The sequence below is a fragment of the Cydia strobilella genome, chromosome 24 (genome assembly GCF_947568885.1).
Source record: "Cydia strobilella chromosome 24, ilCydStro3.1, whole genome shotgun sequence".
In the NCBI taxonomy this organism is placed as follows: Eukaryota; Metazoa; Arthropoda; class Insecta; order Lepidoptera; family Tortricidae; genus Cydia; species Cydia strobilella.
The window spans coordinates 1,856,448-1,879,033 of NC_086064.1; the positions used below are offsets into that span (position 1 = coordinate 1,856,448).

Below are 22,586 nucleotides of genomic sequence, written 5' to 3' on the forward strand. Positions count from 1 at the left end.
CAAAAATTGTTTTTTCTCTATTTCGTTTGTTTTAAAATGAACGAGAAGAGATAATTACTTATTTATTTGCACAACACAGGAACACAAATGGCGGACTTAATGCCTTTAGTTTCTCTACCAGTCAACGATTGCGTCAAATAGAAACTTACAATTGGTGCAGAAAAGAAGCCCTGTATCTATAGATACATAAAATAAAAGTCACATCAAAATAATATAGTTGGTCAAGCAAATTTTGTCAGAAGAAAACGGCGGCAAATTTTAAAAATGTAGGCGCGCAGGGATATCATTCCATAGAAAATTTGAATTTCGCGCCTTTTTCTACTGTCAAGATTTGCTTGACCAACTATACTATTGTTATACATACGAGTACATAAGTACTGTCCGCGCGCGAATTCCGTGCACGGCTGGGGAATGATAGGAATGTTGGGCGTCATGACAGAGTAGTGTCATTTTGTACGTCTGGGCGCGGCGCACACCCCCCCATTTCCTCGACCTCTGAATGCACGGAATTGGCGCGCGGACAGTAGTGGAGGACAGGTGGCCGATTGGATCTGACGTCCGACTTTCGATTGGTCAAACCAAATTGGCAGTAAATAAAAACAAAAAAAAACTATACTCATCCTTTTCTTTTGGGTGCCAGTACTAGTGTAAGACAAAGATAGTATGATTCTCTCTGTCTATGTTTGAAATGAGACAGTCCTTTGACAAACTATATTTACATATTGGTTTCTAGAAAATTAGGACATTGTATCATTCGCTTCGTACATTTGTAGATTTATTAGCTTTGTGTATATTTTCTTTGATTTCGATTTTTACAAATTTTAGGCAAAAGTGTCGTTATCCTTGCAAATAAAAAAAAATTGTTAGAAAAAAAAAACGGAGTTATTTTTTTTCCATTTACCTACTTCCCGGTAGCATTTTTGTAGGATTCCTGCATGTATTATCTGTAAATATCTTATTAGAATGATATTTAAAAAAATCTGGCTTATATTATTTAATGTTTTAAACAAACGTATCTTTACTGGGCTATAAAAGACTTTTGAACGCAACAGTACAAAAGTAAACAGTAAATCACTACCAATAATAACATGACAAGGCATTGTCTAAGCATTATTTCGTCTTCAAACTACTATAAAATATTCAATACACGATAACTGATTAATCCACTATATTATACCGCCATTTTATCATAAGGATTCAAGTTCAACTGACACTTTTTTTTAAATATTTTCCAGCCAGAGTAAAAATTAGACAAGTTTTATATGCGTTCAGAAATAAATGTTTTTTTTTTAATTCTGTTCAGCCAAGCCAGATTAAATCATGGCTTATTAAAATATTACAATGTATGAAAAATTACGCATAATATTTTATGTTTTTTTGACTTTGTTCATACCTTACTTATTACAGGAATATATTTCCGTAATTTTGCTGAATAAAGTAAAAAGCTGCGGCACTTGCGGTTCTTGTCGATATTAAAATGGATTTCTGTTGTTTGTTTTTGGCTATTTTTATTTTTAATTTGGGTTGTGTGGCTTCGGAGCTGAGTTTGCGATTCGGTAAGTATCAATGAAAATAAATGCGATTTAAATAAATAAGAGGTATAGTTGTGCCCCGAGGGATTATCATATATCATATCTTACGGGAAACGGGACCCTATTACTAAGACTCCGCTGTCTGTCTGTCCGTCTGTCACCAGGCTGTATCTCATGAACCGTGATAGATAGACAGTTGAAATTTTCACAGATGATGTATTACTGTTACTGTATACTAAAAACAGAATAAAATAAATATTTTAAAGGGGCTCCCATATAACAAACTTGTTTTTTTTTGCCGTTTTTGCGTAATGGTACGGAACCCTTCGTGCGCTGGTCCGACTCGCACTTGGCCGGTTTTTATTTTATTTTATTATTATAAAAGTTACGAGCTTTCAAAAACTCTTCTTTAATTTGAAAATTATCTTAGTTAATACGAAAGTACAGACTAGAACTTTCATCCAATTGTTTTTCCAGTGTTTATAATAGAATCGCAGGAACAGGATCTACCGCAGCTCATCGGCCGAGGCCTAAAGTTTGCTGAGGAGGCCCAACCAGACCTGAGAGTGAGCGAGGCCATCGTTTCGTTAGACAGAGAGAACGAAGAAGAAAGCTACAGACAATGTAAGTTAAAGCGAACGTGAAACAATAGAGTAACGTATATACCAATGTCCATTCAATGGCATAAATTACATCGTATAATCTGGTCTCCACCGATGAAAAGCTGCCAGATGTTCTCAAAATATGTAGTATTAATTTTTCCGGGATCAGCTGTTACGAGTAGTTTAGGCATTGAACGACTTTGGGAACAAATCTAATTATTTTATTAAATATTTTGATTTGTGTTTTTTAAGTAGTCACACTACCATATATATACTATTATAAACTGTAATAGATGTCATATATTAAAGAAAAAGTGACGAAGCCCTCCAGTGGTGAAGGTCAGATTCGAACCGGGTCTTTATTAGCTATCGCGGTTAGCGCCATGAACCCCTAGGCCACCTCGCCACTGCGGCGCCACTGGTGGCGAGGTGGCCTAGGGGTTCATGGCGTTAGCCGCGATAGCTAAAGACGCCGGTTCGAATCCGGCCTTCACCACAGGAGGGCTTCGTCGAATCGTCACTTTTTCTTAAATATATGACATCTATTACAGTTTATAGTTTAGGTATTATCAGACGGACCACGCTAAGTTTTCATGCCAAGTGCTACGTCAAGTATGGAGCTTATAGGGATATGTATGCGTTTTTACTGCAGAGTTTGTGCAAAGATACCATGGTCAGTCTACTATGATTTAAACAAGGAACTTACATTTTAACTGGACGTCACGTCTATATTATGATTAAGCGCGAAATGTGACCTTAAAATCATGTCAAATTAATTTTGTCATTTTCGTCTACGAGTGCGTTATAGCATCTTTCAAGTGATTCAACTTGAATGCAGACGGCAATTCCATTATTCAAGGTCATATTTTCTCAATGTAATGGACTGACGGAACGTCCATATTAAAAAGTCCTTGGTCTTAAACTTTACTTTTTTCAGTATGCTCCGCCCTGTCGAACGGCGTGTCAATGATAGTGGACCTATCCTGGTCGCCATGGGACTCGCTGGAGGAGTTGTCGAGTACCGCGGGCGTGCCCTTGGTGCGAGCACGGCTCGGCTCGCAGCACCTAATCCAGGCTATGGACGAGTATCTGGAGTCCAGGAACGCTACGGACGCGGCACTGCTCTTGGAGAGCGAGGCCGGTTAGTAGAAACAAAAAAAAATGAAGAAATGAAATAAAAGAATGAAGGAAGGATAGATCGGAAAAACGGAAAATGAAAGGAAGAACCGACGAGCACAAGAAGAAAGAACGGGTGGAAGGAATAAAGGAAGAAAGAAAGAAAGTGTCTTTACGCGGTTATTGCACCACACCACTCTGCGTGAGCGAGACAGCGCTATGTACCTACTTATATGGCAATGAATGTCCCGCACGAACGCCGCATCTAATGTGAACACGTACCTTTGTCCTGAATAGTCCTATAATAGTCAGACCAAGCTAACTCTGTACTGATATTGCAATGACAAATTGTGGAGTATCTGCATAACCGTATTTTTTTACACAGATATTTTTCATGTCAATTTGCCAAGTCAAATTCGGTGCAGAGTTAGCTTAGTCCGACTATAATATGATACAATCTTTCTCAGACGTGGATCGGACCCTCTACGAGCTTCTCGGCGAGTCCAACGTCCGCGTGTGGGTGCACGCCGGCCTCACCCGGGACTCGGCACGTGCATTAAAAACGATGCGGCCTGAACCAAGCTTCTTCGTCGTTGTGGGCAGCGGAGCTTTCGTCACTGACACTTATAAAAGGGTAGGTAATTTAGTAAATTTTCACGTTTAAAGGTATATCGTCATCGTATTGGCCATTCCTGGACTCTTTGTATGTCCTCGGGGTTCCGATTTTTCGAACGTACGCATGTGGGTGGTACCACGCCGGCCTAACTAGAGATTCCGCACGTGCATCAAAAACAATGCGGCCTTAACCGAGCTTCTTCGTCGTTGTGGGCAGCGGTTTGTTACTGATACAAACATGATGCTCGACAATTTTCAGCTAATATAACCGGATTAAGGATGACTCACGTTAGACCGGGCCGTGACCGGGCCGGAGTTTCCGGCGCTTCGTTTTCTATGGAAAGCATCACGTGATCCTGTCATGTCATAGAAAAGTAAGCGTCGGAAGCTCCGGCCCGGTCACGGCCCGGTCTAACGTGAGTCATCCTTTAACCGGAACTCTATTTTTAACTCCTTCTGCTTGTAATAAATTGTTGAGCAATACACTTTTCGTCAATCGGGACACTCGTAACATCTAGTGTCAAGTAGCGGTACTGATAAATCCGCTACTTGACGCTAGATGTCGACTAAGAAAATAATAAGCGTTTTGGTAACAAAACTGGTGTATGGAGTGAGCACTCTATGCTTACTTATTTCTGTATGACATTAGACAAGGTCGGGAGAGGTGATTCGAACGTTCAATCCGGCACACAATTAGGAGAATCACAGTGAGATTTCACTGCCCGCGCTAACCCTCTGCAGTGACGCTGCTGCAGTCACATCCGAATGTTACCTTTATGATTTTTAAATTGGTCTGTCACCAGGCTGTTAAAGAGAAGCTAGTCCGCCGAGACTACCGCTGGAACCTGGTGCTGACGGACTACTCGACCCTGGAGCTGCAGCCCGTCAGACCAGCTATGGTGCTGCAGGTGGATGCTGCGGAGTGCTGCAAGGTCATGGAGCAGAAGGATGGGTGCAGCTGTTCACAGGATTTTGAGGTTGTTATCCATACGATGATCCAATCTTTTTCAGTCTGCGGCGCACTTGCAAGTTTAAAATTTCGGCGGCGGTGCCCTAACCTAGCTAGGCTATTCGAAATAGATAGGTAACGTGAGGAGGCTTGCCTCACGGCGCCCCTCTCTACTATCTACGGCACCCCGCCGCGGCGCACAGTGGGAACAACTGGCCTAGAGTCTACTATTAGACGAGACTTAATCCCAAGAGTTGGCGTTGGTACTAATTGTACTTTATTTATTTTTTATACTACGTCGGTGGCAAACAAGCATACGGCCCGCCTGATGTTAAGCAGTCTCCGTAGCCTATGTACGCCTGCAACTCCAGAGGAGTTACATGCACGTTGCCGACCCTTAACACCGCACCCTCGTTGAGCTCTGGCAACCTTACTCACCGGCAGGAACACAACACTATGAGTAGGGTCTAGTGTTATTTGGCTGCAGTTTTCTGTAAGTTTTTACAAAAGCGAACGCCATCTGGCCTTCCACTCCAAAAAAGTTCAAGCCTAGATGTTTTTGGTTTGATTATGATTATAGTTATCTACTCGTAGAAATGGGGACTAGGTACGTTTAGTATGGCAAAGCGGTCTTCCACTTTCCTCTTTCCTTTTACAGCGAAAGCAGCCAATCCTCTTCGCCCTGCTCCAACTTCTAGCGGAAACGTATTCCAAGCTTGACAACGACGACTTCACAATCAGGGTGGACTGCGACAACCTGGTGGCGGATAACGGCACCAGATCGAAGGTCTACCGGCAGCTGGCTGAGGAGTTGGGGGCTTCGAACGAGAGCCTGTTCTATTGGGACGCTGAAAGGTAGTCTTAAAACTGCGGAGGGCATAAAATCCCCGAAACTGAAGGTTCAGTTTTGCTCTAGTTTCAGCCGCAACCGGACCTTCGGTTGAAACATGTTTTTCATACCGAAAATCTACCTCTGACTTCACAAAATAAGACTCTTAAACATAGAACAGAGCAGAAAAGAATACACTTTATTTAATTGCATACCAAATAAATAATTACAGAGAAAACCAATTGTCTAAAAATAGAGATCAGTCTTATCGTTAAAAAGCGATCTCTTTCAGACAACTTTTGCACATCTAAACATCTCTTTCAGATCCGGTATCTTCCTCCGCTCCCGCTTCATCCTATCAACCTTGAAGCCGGAGACAGGTCTGCAGCATGCAGCCATCTGGTCCGCTGATGAAGAATACAAGCTGTTGCCGGGAGTGACCTTGGAACCTCTAAGACAGTTCTTTAGGATTGGTACTGCACCTGTGAGTTTATCCAGTTGAGTTGAGCCAGATACAGGTCTGCAGCATGCAGCCATCTGGTCCGCTGATGAAGAATACAAGCTGTTGCCGAGAGTGACCTTGGAACCTCTAAGACAGTTCTTTACGATTGGTACTGCTCCTGTGAGTTTATCCAGTTGAGTTGAGCCAGATACAGGTCTACAGCGTGCAGCCATCTGGTCCGCTGATGAAGACTAGCTTATGCCAGGAGTGACCTCGGAGCCAGTTCTTCGAAATTAATACTACGCCTAAGTACGCGTAAGTTAACACCCAGAGGTATTCCCGAGGGGCTACAGTATGGGGTTCTTCAAAAAAGGAGTGTACAGGTTTTTAAAGGGTCGGCAACGCGCGTGTACTATCTCTGGTGTTGCAGGCATCCATAGGCTACGGTAACTGCTTACCATCAGGCGGGCCGTATGCTTGATTGCCACCGACGTGGTATAAAAAAACCATCATCATATCAGTTGACGACCATTTCGTTTGACATAGGTTTCCCCCAACGATGTCGGTCGGAAAAAGTTGCGTGCTCTTGTGTCGGAGGCCAAGACCCTCTTTGGGTTGCTGAGCCACGACATTAGTTAGTTCAATAAGCATCAGAACTTGAGGTTACTTAGATGATAGCCATGGATTTTTTTTATACCACGTCGGTGGCAATCAAGCATACGGCCCGCCTGATGGTAAGCAGTTACCGTAGCCTATGGACGCCTGCAACACCGGAGATATTACACGCGCGTTGCCGACCCTAACACTCCTCTCCCTCGTTGAGCTCGGGCAACCTTACTTACCGGCAGGAACACAACACTATGAGTAGGGTCTAGTGTTATTTGGCTGCGGTTTTCTGTAAGGTGGAGGTACTTCCCCAGTTGGGCTCTGCTCTAGATCTGGAATGACATCCGCTGTCCTGTGCCCTACCACACAAAGCGAGATGTCATTCACCGTGCCCATACCTCTCTTTTGGACGTAGTTTAAGGACATATCCGGGTCCGGACGCAGTTTAAGGACATACCCGGGTCCAGAAGCCTGAGCTGTTGCATAAACTGTTGCTGTTGTTATCCTGTGCATTTATTTTTCAGGCCGTACCCTGGACGATGCCGAAGTTAGACCCGAATACTAGAGAACCAATGTTCAACGACGATGGAGAACCGATGTATGAGGGCTATTGTATTGACCTCATACAGAAACTGTCTGAGGTAAGAACTATTCTGAGGTATTAATAGGTAGGTAATTTATTCATAAGGATTACATAATATTTTTGAGAGAAAAACTATTAAATTAAAAAAATTAAAAACCCCTGCATTATGCACCAAAATCCCATCATTTTGGATAAAAGCTGATATTCTTTAAATTGGACGTAGTTACGCGAAAACGTTCCAACCCACAGCGACCCCATTTTGAGATAAACGCAATTTTGTGTTTTAGCGGTACACCTTTTCCCTGTAATTATTTCAGGCAAATACTATTGGTTTTACTGTGGAATGCCAAACTGGTTATGGGATGATATGCATATTTTTTGTAAATACATAATACAAGGGGCATATAAATAGGTAAAACGAGTTTGAAACGTTTTTGCTAAATTTAATTTTGTATGAACCTTGTTAAATAGCAATTATGCATAAACGTTCCAAAACGAATTTAAGTGTATTATTTTATAAATATATATCTAAAATAAATTTAATATGTAAAATAATAAATAACAATGAGGAACATACAAAAACAAAAAAAAAATTGAAAATGTATTACAAAAAAAATAGGATGTGATCTTTTGAGCTTAGAACCTATGCCAAAAATTAGCTGATATGGTTCCAAAAGTTATCAAAAACTTATATTAAACATTCAATCATCATCGTATTCTATGATCTCGAAGTCCGGAACTCCACCAAACCCATCAACATCATCAGTAGCTTCTTCAGAACTTTGAAGCGTTCTATAAAATTGAAGGCAATCCTCAGGTATGTAGTGGTACATGGATTGTAAGTCCACTAATTTCGCTGGAGCAATCGGTTTGCCATTAGGCCACAATAAACAAAAATCAGATTCTTTTATGTATTGCAGTTCTCGCTTTATTCTTTTATCAATTTTCAACTCATTGGTCGACAACGAAGGTGTCGCAAAAGGCACGGTTGGTTGGCTGTGCATACAGGGGTGCTGGTGCCTACACTTATGTATGGTAGCGAAAGTTGGGTATGGCAGAAGAGGCATCAGAGCCAAGTGAATGCAGTGGAAATGAGAGCGTTGAGAAGTGTGTGTGGTGTGAGATTACAAGATAGAATTAGGAACAGTGTGGACTGAGCGAAGTTGTAGTGACAAAAATTGAGAAAGGTATGTTGAGATGGTTTGGACACGTGGAAAGAATGAGTGAAAGAAGGCTAACAAAGAGAGTGTATAAGGGAGAGGTAGAAACGGGAGTTGGAAGGGGCAGACCTCGGCGGACTTTCTCTGATCAGATCGGGGAAATCCTGAAGAAAGGCCAGGTCAAGAGCACCCTAAACCGGCGAGCGTGTATGAGGAATGTTATGAAAATGAAGGAAGCGAAAGAGGTATGTCAGGATCGTAGCAAGTGGAAATCCGTGGTCTCTGCCTACCCCTCCGGGAAATAGGCGTGATTATATGTATGTATGTATGTATGTATTTATGTATGAAATCGTCTTCCATCGTAGACCGCATAAAAATAGAAAACATTTTATCTTTATCCAACTTAATTTCTTTTGTATGTAGCCAACTAACTTTAGATGAGTCTGTAAACTTCTTCCTATTGATAATCTTCTTTTCCAGTTTAGTTGAACTAAAAAAATCAGTCTTTGTCATTTTGTAAACTTGAAGAGGTTTAACTTTTTTACAGGTTTTAATAATATTGATGTTATGAAGAAGCTACTGAAGATGTTGATGGGTTTGGTGGAGTTCCGGACTTCGAGATCATAGAATACGATGATGATTGAATGTTTAATATAAGTTTTTGATAACTTTTGGAACCATATCAGCTAATTTTTGGCATAGGTTCTAAGCTCAAAAGATCACGTCCTATTTTTTTTGTAATACATTTTCAATTTTTTTTTTGTTTTTGTATGTTCCTCATTGTTATTTATTATTTTACATATTAAATTTATTTTAGATATATTTATAAAATAATACACTTAAATTCGTTTTGGAACGTTTATGCATAATTGCTATTTAACAAGGTTCATACAAAATTAAATTTAGCAAAAACGTTTCAAACTCGTTTTACCTATTTATATGCCCCTTGTATTATGTATTTACAAAAAATATGCATATCATTCAATAACCAGTTTGGCATTCCACAGTAAAACCAATAGTATTTGCCTGGAATAATTACAGGGAAAAAGTGTACCACTAAAACACAAAATTGCGTTTATCTCAAAATGGGGTCGCTGTGGGTTGGAACGTTTTCGCGTAAATACGTCCAATTTAACAAAAGAAGACAACACGGCAGCACGTCTTACTTTGTCGGCATTTGTTTTCCCACTACGATGACAAGTAGGTCCGCGGCGGCGTTTCGTTTCACATGTGCGTTTCGTTGGTGCTGTCATTTTACGGGAGCAAAGAGTAATAGTCCATTGATTCTTTTGACTAAATACATAAACTTAAATATACCATAGTTATTTATTTTGGTAAAAAATATTTTTTTCTCTCGAACATATTTAATAGCAAAAATGGATCAAGTATATGTGGATCGTTAATAGCAAAAAATTAGAAAATAATATATTATAATAAAACGTTCCAATTTATTTAGAACAGTCTTCGCAGCTTAAAAAAACAGTATGGATTAATCTAAAAGGTTTCAAATTACATGGAACATTTTTGCAGGAATAAAAAATGTATAAAGATTTTGCAAAAACGTTCTAACCCACATGGATCATTTAAGAAACAATTAAATGTGCGTTTTATGAATTTAGTATAATGTTCCAAGACAAGTGGAACATTATAACGATATGTTATTCTATTAAGAGTTTTTAACAATATGTTTCAGTATGCATGTAATGTTTTTACTTTATTTTGAGTACACGTCCTTGGCATAATGGTGGGTTGGAACATTTGGGTCAAACTTTATTGATGAAACTAACCTAAAAATACTAGCATCTTTGTGTGCACATGATGTAATATGTCAAAAATAGTACCCTGGTTGTGGTAACTCATTTTCGAGTGACTTGTGGGTTGGAACGTTTTCGCGTAACTACGTCCAATTGCTGCATCGATTTTCATCAACCATAGCTAAGAACCATCGCAAGAAAACTCGCTTTCACGTAAAAACAACCGCATCGAAATCGGTCCATCCGTTTGAGAGCTATGATGCCAGCACAGACAAACATGGACACCTACTGTGGTCGACCATGGTGTCTTAAAACGTTGCAGTTTCGAATCAGCTATTCTATTCCTCTAAGGCCGTTTCATCGGTTTGCCGCTGTCACTGTCACATTTCGCAAGAAAGAACGGGAAAGATCATGCGCGCCAAGTGTCCATTTTGATCGAATTTTGCCGATTTTTATTTATTTTAAAAACGTTACCTTACAATATCGAAATTCGAAAGCCGAAGTAACCGAGTAAAGTTGGATTAAAAGTCCGAGTTAGAGGTTACTTTGGGAATTAATTGTATCGAGCGAAGTGTCATAATTCGTGTATCGGAAGCGTGTATGTTATTATAGATAATATAGTCAAGAACTACATATATTTTTTACACGTCTACGAATATCAACGCCTCTTAGAATAACATGATCGTATAAGGAGATTTTTCGCCTTCTGACTCAGGGAACCGCCTTAATTAATTTAATGAAATACATGTATAAATAAACAAATTGTGTATTTACAAAGGTATTTTTTTCCAGTCAATGGATTTCGACTACGAAATAATAACCCCAAAAACGGGCTCCTTTGGGCGAAGACTGGCGAACGGGACGTGGGATGGAGTAGTGGGAGATCTCATGAGGGCTGTAAGCAACGATTTTTTTAAATCATTTTACATTTTAATTTATATTTTTTTTTTATTTTTTTTTTATTAAAAGAAAAAAATATTTTAAATTTTTTAAATTTTTTTTATTTTTTTTTTAAACACGTGAGTGAAACCGCTAAGTTAGTTAAGTTAATATGTCTCACGATAGTTTAAATTCGATTAATTTTACAAGCTTTTATTTAATTGCAATATTTGTTTGACGACCGGTCTGGCCTAGTGGGTAGTGACCTAGTGACCCTGCCTGTGAAGCCGATGGTTCGAATCCCGGAAAGGGCATTTATTTGTGTGATGAAAACAAATATTTGTTACAAAGTCATGGGTGTTTCCCATCGTATATCGTGGCCAGCTAGCACCCATAGTACAAGCTTTGATTAGTTTGAGGCTAGTTTGATCTGTGCGTGTCTGTGTAAGATGTCCCCTAATATTTATTTGTTTCTTATTTGTATTTGTATGTACACAGACCACCTCCCAAACGGAGTAGCCACAATGAATGGCTACTCCATTTGGGGGGTGGTCTGTGTACATGGTCATAAACAATGTATGGACTGACGTTTATCTGACATGGCTATTTATATACGTTACGTATTCATTTGACGTTCCCCTCCCCCGCAAAAATCGGCACTTTTACACTACTTTTTGTACAGAAAATTACAGACAAGGCGTCTCCGTTTGGTTATATCCTCTAAGTTTTTAGTCAAGTTTAAGGGCCCTCCACACTCGCGTTCGCGGCTTCGCGCCGTGATTCGCGCATGAGTGTGGAGGGCCCTTGAGATGAGGTTTATGAATTTGTAGGAGACTGATATAGCGGTGTCGGCACTAACCATGACGGCTGAGAGAGAGGAGGTGATCGATTTCGTGGCGCCGTATTTTGAACAGAGCGGCATACTTATCGGTAAGACGAAACTATCTTTTAGTCAATATTGAATCATGGCAGTTGTTGGCAGGTGAAGAAATTAGAGGTTTTAATACCAGTGGCCCTATGAGCTGTAGACCCCGAGAACCCTCATGGCTCCGCCATTTTGAAAACGTTCTAAAAACAATCGACAAATAAGTCTATATAATTATCGAATCTGCTCACCAAATTTCACGAGAAATGTTTGAGAAATGCGACCTGCAAAGAAGAACATCCGGACATACGAATACATTTTTGTCCAAGCTGAGGCGGAGACCTTCGCTAAGGCTTTGTCAATAAAAAGTTCCTGATCCAAATTGGGTTAACGTAAGGATTATAGTCTAAACTCTCTTCTTAGATGAGGTCTGCACTCAGCAGTGGTGGACTGATGAATTGATGATGTTCTCCATAATAATTAAGGGTTCCGTACCCAAAGGGTAAAACGGGACCCTATTACTAAGACTCCACTGTCCGTCCGTCCGTCCGTCCGTCTGTCTGTCTGTCCGTCTGTCTGTCACCAGGCTGTATCTCATGAATCGTGATAGCTAATAGACATTTGAAATTTTCACAGATGATGTATTTCTCTTGCCGCTATAACAACAAATACTAAAAGCAGAATAAAATAAATATTTAAGTGAGGCTCTCATACAACAAACGTGCTTTTTTTGCCGTTTTTTGCGTAATGGTACGGAACCCTTCGTGCGCGAGTCCGACTCGCACTTGGCCGGTTCTTACCTACTGCTAATGAAGCTGGAAGCCCCGGGTTATAATCCCGGTAACACAAGCCTTACCTATAGTGTTTACTGAGGGACTATTGAACTGTGTAAAAATGTCCAAACATTTACATATAATATGAATTGCCAATTTTCTTTAAACTGACCACAAGCTTTCTTCTAGTGATACGCAAGCCTACTCGCAAGACGTCCCTCTTCAAATTCATGACCGTATTGCGGACCGAAGTGTGGCTTAGCATCGTGGCGGCACTAATTTTGACCGGGTTCATGATCTGGCTGTTGGATAAATACTCACCTTACTCAGCGAGGAATAATCCTGATGCTTATCCGTACCCTTGCCGGTTAGTAAACCAATTTTACTATTGCATATCTCTTAATCCCATTTCGTAACTAGTTTTTGTAAGCAGTTGCGAAATAGGAAAAATTCCAAATCGTAACAATTTTAGTACTTCTGTTATTTGTATAGTTTTTATTAGTTTTTTTTCTTGTGTAATTTAACATTAATATTTATGTAATTGTTTTTTGTAATTTTGGGTTAATTTTATTGTTTGTAAAAATTGACATGTAAAAGTGCCCCTGTGGCCTATTTGCTGAATAAATGTTTCGTGTTTGATGTTTAAGGAATACCTACTCTCTCTAACTTTTGGTATATCTATATCATAACCATTTTGGATACCAAATATATGAACACAAAAATGTCTTACGTAGTCAACGCATTGTTTCATTAGTTCAGTAAAAAAAAGAGAATTGAGTCATCCTTAAATAGGGTTGTAGTTTTACCTAGATATTCTAATTTTTTCACAGAGAATTCACTCTTAAAGAGAGCTTCTGGTTTGCACTTACCTCCTTCACCCCCCAAGGTGGAGGGGAGGCACCGAAGGCGCTGTCAGGACGAACATTGGTGGCTGCGTACTGGCTTTTTGTGGTGCTTATGTTGGCTACTTTCACGGCGAATTTAGCGGCTTTTCTGACTGTTGAGAGAATGCAGGTACTTAATATAGTTTTACTCTCTTTAGTTACATATTTAGTTCGTGGCGCTAGAGGTAAAACAAGTATCCGTACGTAACTAAGTTTGTAACTAGTTACGAATAGTATTTTCTTTGTTCGTAACTAAGTTACGAACGAATAGTATTTTCGTACAGTGTTCGCACATAAATTGTCCACGTTTTCTATAAGTCAGACGTCAAATATATGTTTGGTGCAAAAATGTAAACATATCTTTGTTGTCATTTGTATTTAGGATGGGGCACTTGGTGACTGCTGTATAACGATGCTGGCACTGATGGCTGGCATAGCAGGCAGGTATAGGTAAAAGGGTAAAAACGGGACCCTATTACTAAGACTCCGCTGTCCGTCTGTCTGTCACCTGGCTGTATCTCATGAACCCTGACAGCTAGTTTTGTTTATTTTAGACACCCGTGTCATCTCTGGAACAATTAGCACGCCAATCTAGGATCAACTACACTGTGGTAGAAGGCTCCACCATACACCAGTACTTCATCAACATGAAGTTTGCCGAAGATACGCTGTACAGGTATGTACATGTACACCAATTTGTGGCCCACGGCTACTTTTATTTTAATGCAAGGAACTTTGGAAAATATCTTTACGAATACCGCCTTCTGAGGTGTTCCCCTTGCGCTATGACATGGGGTTCTTCAAGAAGCAGGTATTTAGCGTTCTAGGCACCAGGGTATGATCTAATCACACCTAAGATTCTTAAAGAACTGCCTAAGAAAACCATCACCTTCCTCGCTTGCTTATTCAACGCTATCTTCAGAATAGGATGTTTTCCTGGGTCGTGGAAAGTTTCGCAGATCATAATGATCCACAAGGTGGGCAAGCCGGCACACGAAACTGGTTCATATCGTCCTATAAGTCTGACTCCTGTGCTGTCCAAGTTGTGGGAAAGAATATTTCTGGTTCGGCTGAAGTCTCACTTGGATGAATGTGGAGTTATACCACCCCACCAATTTGGATTCCGAAAGTCACATTCCACAACTGAACAAGTACATCGGGTTCATGACGCAATACGTCAATGTTTCGAACACAAACAGTACTGCTCCGCGGCGTTCCTGGATGTGCAACAAGCATTCGATCGTGTCTGGCACAAGGGACTATTGTGCAAGATAAAAGAAAAACTACCCCACTCGCTCTTTCACATCTTAGCTTCGTACCTATCCGACAGATTTTTTCAAGTGAGACACGGAGATGCGAGATCCAGCTTTTATAACATAACAGCAGGTGTGCCGCAGGGCTCAGTTATTGGTCCTACTCTCTATAACATATTTACCTATGATTTGCCTACTTCTGAGCAGGTTACCGTAGCTACCTATGCAGATGATATAGCTTACCTCTCCTGTCACAAATCACCTGAAATAGCTAGTAGACAGCTACAGCTTTTGCTGGATAATACTCATAGCTGGTTAACTAAATGGCGCGTAAGAGCCATTATGAAATTGCTGTCTTTGTTAAAACAAATCCCACACTTTTTAAAAAAGCAACGCATTTACGAAATAAAAGAGTAAAAATCGATTTACATACAGAACCAGCTAATACTGCCCTTAAACTAAAGAGTGTGATTTGTTTGGGAAGCAAAATTTATAATAAACTACCTGACACAATTAGAAATAAGGATACAATTGAATTCAAACGAGCATTGATGACATTCTTAACAGATAAATGCTACTATTATCTCTCGGATTATTTGAATATTTAATTTCTATTTTTTTTTTATTTTTTTTTTTATTTTTTTCATTATTTGACTTTGACATTGCGACATTTGTATTCCTAGTTTTACTATATAAATTCTAATTGTTTGACATCCGGGTATTTAATATTATAAAACTAGTCTTCTTAATAGTAACTGTTGTCATTAATTCTTTGATACTGATTTCTGTTCAGTTTATTTTTACACAATTTTTTAATTTAGACTTAAGACACTGTTTTTTGCATGCCTGATGGTCAAATATAGAGACACCACTTATTGTAAGATTACCATCACTGTATGTACTACCTATATTTGCAAATAAAACATTTTGAATTTGAATTTGAAATTTGAATTTGAGCTAGTGCTCATAAGTCAAACCATATCACCTTTAGCCTAAGAAGAGAAGATTGCCCTCCCGTCAAGCTTGGAAATGATGTCCTGCCACATTGCGAGTGTATCAAGTATCTGGGTTTTCATCTGGATAGGCGCCTTACATGGAAAAACCACATAAAACACAAACGCAACGAAATGATCCTTAAGCACAAAAATCTTCATTGGCTAATGGGACGCAACTCAACCCTCTCAGTGGACAATAAACTACTCCTATACAACGCAATCATTAAACCCACCTGGACCTATGGGATCCAAATATGGGGAACTGCTAGCGACAGTAACATAATGTGCCTTCAAAGAGCTCAGAACGCCATCCTTCGTGTGATTGCCAACGCTCCCTGGTTCATGACCACCATAAAGGAAGTGGTCAAAAAATTCACTAAGAATTATATTGAGCGCCTGGCAAGGCATCCAAATCCACTGGCTTCAAAATTACTGGACAAGACTGAAACAGTACAAAGACTCAAAAGGAAGCACATCGTGCAAAATTAAAGCAGTGGTTAAGTGGGACGATGGTCTCCAAAATCCAAAAATTATATTAAATACAGCAAAACTGATTAGTCGTTACCGACTGATGGCAGTTCACACAAAAAAAAAAAAAAAAAAATTAGCGTTCTCAAAGGTGGGCGACGCATAAGTGGCTCCTCTGATGTTGCTTATGTCCATGGGCGGCGATGACTGCTTCCCATCAGACGACTCGTCTGCTCGTTTGCTTCCTATTACATTGAAGTGTAAGTATAGTTAGGTATTTATAGGATTCGAATAACATGTAATTAGATCATAAGGATCAAACATGCCAGATTGTGGAGCTTAGCGGTACCATATAAGTAGAGTCATGTAAAATGACTCCCCCATATTGGATTAGGAATGTAGTCCATATACGGAGAGTCATGTAAGATGACTCTCCTCTACTTTATATAAGGAATGGAATTTAGGTAAACAACCATTTGACACTTTCCACGTGTAGTGTGATTCATAGTTAACCTAGATAATTTAGTATATAAAGGATTGTATCTTTTAAATTGATTCATTATATCTTCAGTATTTAACCAACAGTCTTGTGTTTTACTACTACTGTCCTGGGTCCCAACCTTACATGGCGACCCTGCCAGTTGCGTAAAGTTGGGTCCTATCCTTACAACATAAATAAAAAGTAAATATGACGGATTACCGTCAACGACCGCCAAAGAAAGAGAATGACAATAGTATCAAATTTATTAATTTGGTTTAAATAAATATTGTTAATGGTTAATATAAAATTAATTATAATAAGTCCTAAAATCATTTTTAAGCCTAAAGGGTTCCTTGCGGCGAAGTCTAAGCAAAGACTAATTGTTCTCAATCGATTATGTAAACTGCATGTTTTGAAATAAGTTAGAATCCGTTTTCCATTAAAACAAGTTTTTTAAACTATTTGACCTTACTGCGTACTTATTCCCAGGGTGTGGAAGGAAATTACACTGAACGCAACATCAGACCAGTCTCAGTATCGAGTGTGGGACTATCCAATTAGGGAACAGTACGGACACATATTGCTGGCCATCAATGCTTCTAGTAAGTACTAACAAGAACTGTGTTTTTAAAGATAACTTTAAAACGCGCCTCGGGCCAGTTAGATTCGCCGCCCCATTAAAGTGGTGAGTGGGTAGTTCGAAAAACTCGCGCGCCTAGAAGATGTTGATGTCAACTTTAGCCAGTCATCTCCGAGACCACGGGGACAACGCCATCCTCGAAACGTTGGAGGTAAATTTAAAACTTATTTTACGCGATTAAGTCCCGTCGTTGTGAATAATAATGAGTAATAATCGTGAAAGTTTAAATCAGTGTAAAGTGATGATAGTCTCATATAAGGTAATAAACCCTGTTTTGCCGCCCCTTGCAGCCTGCCGCACCGGGCCATGGCCTTTGGCCCTAGGGTAAATACGACCCTGATTCACTTGTATAATGACCAACTCACGCAGACCCCTTTAGTAAAGTAAATGTTTCTTGTTCAAAATAACGTGTAAATGTAAAAATAAAAGGTCTTGATGCCATTCGGCACACTATAAACTATCTTTGACCAAGGGCCACTTCGACACTCGATATTGGATCGGACATCGTGAAAACGCTCTTAATCTTATACCTTTAAACGAGCAATTCTACTATTTATACTAGCTTTTGCCCGCGACTTCGTCTGCGTGGACTTAGTAACAGCAGCTAAAGTAAGTATAGCGCCTGGAAAAATTCTCATAGCAATCATTCAATTTGAGCATATTATGCACACAAATTAGCAGGCACTTCATTAATTATCTCAATTCCACCCCGCTTTTTACTTTCTTAAGGGATGATTTTCGGGATAAAAACTATCCTATGTCCTTCTCAGGGACTCAACCTATCTCTATGCCAAATTTCATCTAAATCGATTCAGCGGTTTAAGCGTGAAGAGGGAACAGACAGACAGAAAGACAGACAGACAGACTTTCGCATTTATAATATTAGTATGGATATATATATTTCGGTGATCTCGGAAATGGCTCTAACGATTTCGATGAAATGTGATATATGGGGGGTTTTCGAGGGCGAAAAATCGATCAAGCTAGGTCTTGTCTCTGGGAAAACGCGCATTTTTGAGTTTTTATATGTTTTCCGAGCTCTCTCAGATATTGGATCATTATGCGCCCTAACCCCATGGATCTCTGACTGGTATTGCTCTGTTCTCATACAACGGTTCTTGTTGCAATCCTTAAATCGCTAGAATTAATTATTTGTTACGTTAGATGACTTATTGATTTTTTCAGTGCCTGTGCCAGACGCTAAGACCGGGTTCCTACAGGTAGATGAACATACGGATGCCGACTTTGCTTTCATACACGACTCCGCCGAAATCAAGTAAGAATAAAATTGTGTATCTTTTACAGTCGATGAACTAGTTTGTCATAAATGTTATAGAAACGAACCGTATTTTGATACCCCCAGGTACACTACTGGTCAAAAGTTTAAGCTCACTATGATTTCGGTACAAAATGAGTTCTTTTGTGCAATGAATTTTTACTGTGCTAAATCGAAATTTGTTTCCAACTGGTCTGTTACTGTTTCCAGAGGTGTTTTTGAGGTGGTCGCAATTTCCGAACAGCTTATTCCGTGATATCTTATAGGCATGACGGGTTGGATAACTTGGATACCTGAAAGGGCTAACTGCGTCGGCGAGGACACCCTGATATGCTTGGCAACCTCATACTTTGCATTTAAATAACGGTCGACCCAGTGTGATTGCATTATTAAGTAGTCGCCTTTATTGTTTAAAGAGTTAAAGCGATTGGGCTGTTTTTAGATACGAAGTAACCCTGAACTGCAACCTAACTGAGGTTGGCGAAGTATTTGCGGAGCAGCCGTATGCCATCGCCGTGCAGCAGGGCTCCAGACTTCAAGAGGAGCTGTCCAGGGCTCTGCTGGATCTGCAGAAGGAGAGACTATTGGAACAGCTGGCTGCTAAGTGAGTCTAAACTGTAACTTGAGGTGTGGTATTTGCAGAGCAACCGTATGCCATCGCCGTGCAGCAGGGCTCCAGACTTCAAGAGCTGTCCAGGGCTCGGCTAGATCTGCAGAAGGAGAGACTATTGGAACAGCTGGCTGCTAAGTGAGTCTAACCTGTAACCTGAGGTGTGGTATTTGCAGAGCAGCCGTATGCCATTGCCGTGCAGCAGGGCTCCAGACTTCAAGAGCTGTCCAGGGCTCTGTTGGATCTGCAGAAGGAGAGACTGTTGGAACAGCTAGCTGCTAAGTGAGTTCACTGCGAAAATCTAGGTGTCTGATCGTCAGCAGGGGTCCAGGCTGCAGGCGCTGTCCAGAGCTTTGCTCGAGCTGTAGAAAGAACGATTTTAAGAGCAGTTACCCGTAGCTACTATTGAGCTGGCATAATTTAAAAAATGATAAATTTGCTTATAACAAAAGACCATGGTGCTCTGAAAACGACAGATTACATAATGAAACGCGTATTTCAGGTACTGGAATGAAACAGCTCGACAACAGTGCCCTGATGCTGACGAATCCGAGGGTATAACTTTGGAAAGTTTAGGTAGGTGACAAATCTGGACTTTGAAATCGCTGAGTTGGCCATGTATGCTTAAATTACTTTTGAAATACCTGTAAAGATCGCTCGAAAGGCGAAATGGTAAATTTGTTGCATGTTTGACCAATCACGAGCAGAATTTCAATGATTTATTATTTGGGCATTAGCCGCCGACATAGACACATATACTTACTTTACACTCTGTTTTTGGGCAGTTGTGTAAAAAATAAAAATTTTGTGTGCTGCAGGCGGCGTGTTCATAGCGACTCTTTTCGGCCTCGGCCTCGCCATGATAACTCTGGCCTGGGAGGTGTTCTACTACAAACGGAAGGAGAAGAATAAAGTGCGGCAGGTGGAAGAGGAAACTAAGCCCAAAAAGGCTTTCGAGAAGGATCTGGAGAAGAAAATTGCTGGCGGTGTGGCCAGGTATTTTAATATTTATCCTATTATTCATAAAACTTAGCCTCTGTCATAGGGCGAACACGCTATACATCAAAACTCACTTGCGTTTCCATGTGTGAACGGTACGTCTGTACACGCGGCATGCGTCATAGTGTAAGTTGCTTAAAAACAGTACTGAGCGGCCGGCAAACGGCCGTCAATCTGCTGTGGGGCGAGGTAATTCGAGTCGGGGCGGGGCAGTGCGTGGCCGTTCTGTATAATATTTTTCAAACAGCATGGGTATGGTGACAAATGTTATCTCAGTACTATTTTGCGAGATTTTGCGTTATAAGGTTAGGTACACCTATAAATTATATGGAGATGACATCTGTCACCGTACCCATGCTGTTTCAATAATACTATAGCAAGACCTGTCTCTTTATAAAGAACATAAATGTCAAAATGACACGGACAAACTATTATCAACTACTTGAGAGATATTTAATAAATGACTCTGAATTTTAGTAGTACGTAACCAAGTTTAGTAACTGGTTACGAACAAGGAATTTGTGTGTGTAAACTGGTTGCGACTGTAACCTAAGACCTAAGTAGTTGAGATTACATTTATTTCTTTCTATACGTAACTGTGTTACGAACAACATATTAGGTACTTTTCTTTTAAAATGTAATAGGTATGTGTTTTTGACCATTTTATAATAATGATGTCTTTCACAGGCTGAGGAAGCGAGATAAAAAAGAGAAGAAAGGACAAGTGACTATTGGCGACACATTCAAACCGGTGTCAGAAAAGGATGGTGTATCTTACATTAGTGTTTTTCCTAAAACAGAGTACAAACCGTAGATATAGGCACAGTATCAAAAAAATATCATTTAAGTACTTAACTAACACTGATCAAAGTTAATTAATTATTAGGGCTCTAAATATAATCCTATGTTTAAAATCAAAGATATATTTTATCCTGAAATCCTGAAGAAAGGCCAGGTGAGAGCACCCTAAACCGGCGAGCGTGTATGAGGAATGTTATGAAAGTGAAGGAAGCGAAAGAGGTATGTCAGGATCGTAGCAAGTGGAAATCGTTGTCTTTGCCTACCCCTCCGGGAAATAGGCGTGATTATATGTATTTTATAAGACGGTTGTGGAATACCCATCATAGAACACTAGATTCCCCTTCTTTTTATAATGATATTATTTTATATATTTTGTATTATTTAACGTAATAAAGTTTATTTCTTCATGTACTAAGATATATTTTTTAATTAATCAGGGATTAATCTATGTGTCTACAGCCGTTTTTATAGAAATTTATTAATATAACTTAACAGATCTCCTTGGCAATTCAACGGGGCAACGCTGCCAGTGTCATGGGGACTTTTGGGCCGGCTACGGTCCGAAGTGGGGACTTGGTCTAGTTTATGGATGGTATAGAAAGGATGCCAATCTCTTATGGCAGAATTGTTGCAAAAGTCACCGCTTTCAGCTTTAAATAATAGTTCCTAATCTCTCCGGTGGCGCTAGTTAGGCTCTGGGACATGAGTAAACATGAACCAACAGATAACCCGACCAAATTACGTAGGTTATTTTTGGTAGTATTTCGGTGTATGGTGGCGCCGCCTAATTACTGTTTTTTGATGGACACTTTTCATACATAGAGATTTGGCTCCTTTATATAGTCACCATGGTCTAGTTTAATTTAGTGTCTATAGTTTGTCAAAGGACTGTCTCATTTCAAACATAGATCGTTAATCATACTATCTTTGTCTTGCACTAGTACAAGCACTCAAAAAAAAAGGATATAGTTTTTTTGGTTCTTATTTACTGCCAATTTGGTTTGACCAACTATAATTGACAAAGCCTGTTGCGGATTATATCATTTGTTAGTAGGTGGTAGGTATCACTTGAAGAAGCCTGCGTTGCTGGTCATGAACTGTGTATATTTGCTACTAAATAAATAGAATTATAGTGACATGAAAAATAATTTAATTTTACTTTACATACATAACGGTATGCGTATATGGGTCCCTTTGTTTGACATTATTATTGAAAGCCATAATGTAACGATTGTCAGATGTGGTATTTTCTATAAAAAGGGACCTTATTGTCGATGGCGCTTACGCCATTATTAACGATGCTCCGATATAAATACAATGCCGCGCGACGCTGTGCGGCGTAAGCGTCATCGACAATAAGGTCCCTTTTCATAGAAAATGCCCCAGATCATTAGTCATAATTCTGAAACCGTTAACCTTTCAGGATTTTCGTAAGGTTATCCTATAGATAGGTTAGGTTAGGTTTGTTTTATGG

At 39.8% G+C, this 22,586-nt stretch overlaps 1 protein-coding gene across 1 annotated transcript; it reads left to right on the forward strand.

Moving 5' to 3' along the window:
- Positions 1-1,337: 1,337 nt before the first annotated feature.
- On the forward strand, positions 1,338-21,134 carry LOC134752116 (ionotropic receptor 25a). Its single transcript, XM_063687688.1, has 19 exons — positions 1,338-1,556; positions 2,010-2,156; positions 3,072-3,275; positions 3,718-3,884; positions 4,669-4,842; positions 5,473-5,669; positions 5,968-6,127; positions 7,216-7,332; positions 10,981-11,085; positions 11,898-11,997; positions 12,895-13,072; positions 13,536-13,719; positions 14,144-14,265; positions 17,276-17,388; positions 18,612-18,702; positions 19,145-19,306; positions 19,815-19,888; positions 20,131-20,308; positions 20,999-21,134. Exons 1-19 carry the CDS (start codon positions 1,478-1,480, stop codon positions 21,123-21,125), a joined length of 2,679 nt encoding a protein of 892 aa, XP_063543758.1. The 5' UTR covers positions 1,338-1,477; the 3' UTR covers positions 21,126-21,134.
- The last annotated feature ends 1,452 nt before the right edge of the window (positions 21,135-22,586 follow it).

Bases quoted from the DNA above. Each gene is read 5' to 3' on its own strand.
- LOC134752116 (XM_063687688.1), top strand. From the start codon at position 1,478: ATGGATTTCTGTTGTTTGTTTTTGGCTATTTTTATTTTTAATTTGGGT. The intron at 5,670-5,967 runs GTAGTCTTAAAA...CATCTCTTTCAG, and splicing joins TTCTATTGGGACGCTGAAAG to ATCCGGTATCTTCCTCCGCT. The intron at 20,309-20,998 runs GTATTTTAATAT...TGTCTTTCACAG, and splicing joins ATTGCTGGCGGTGTGGCCAG to GCTGAGGAAGCGAGATAAAA.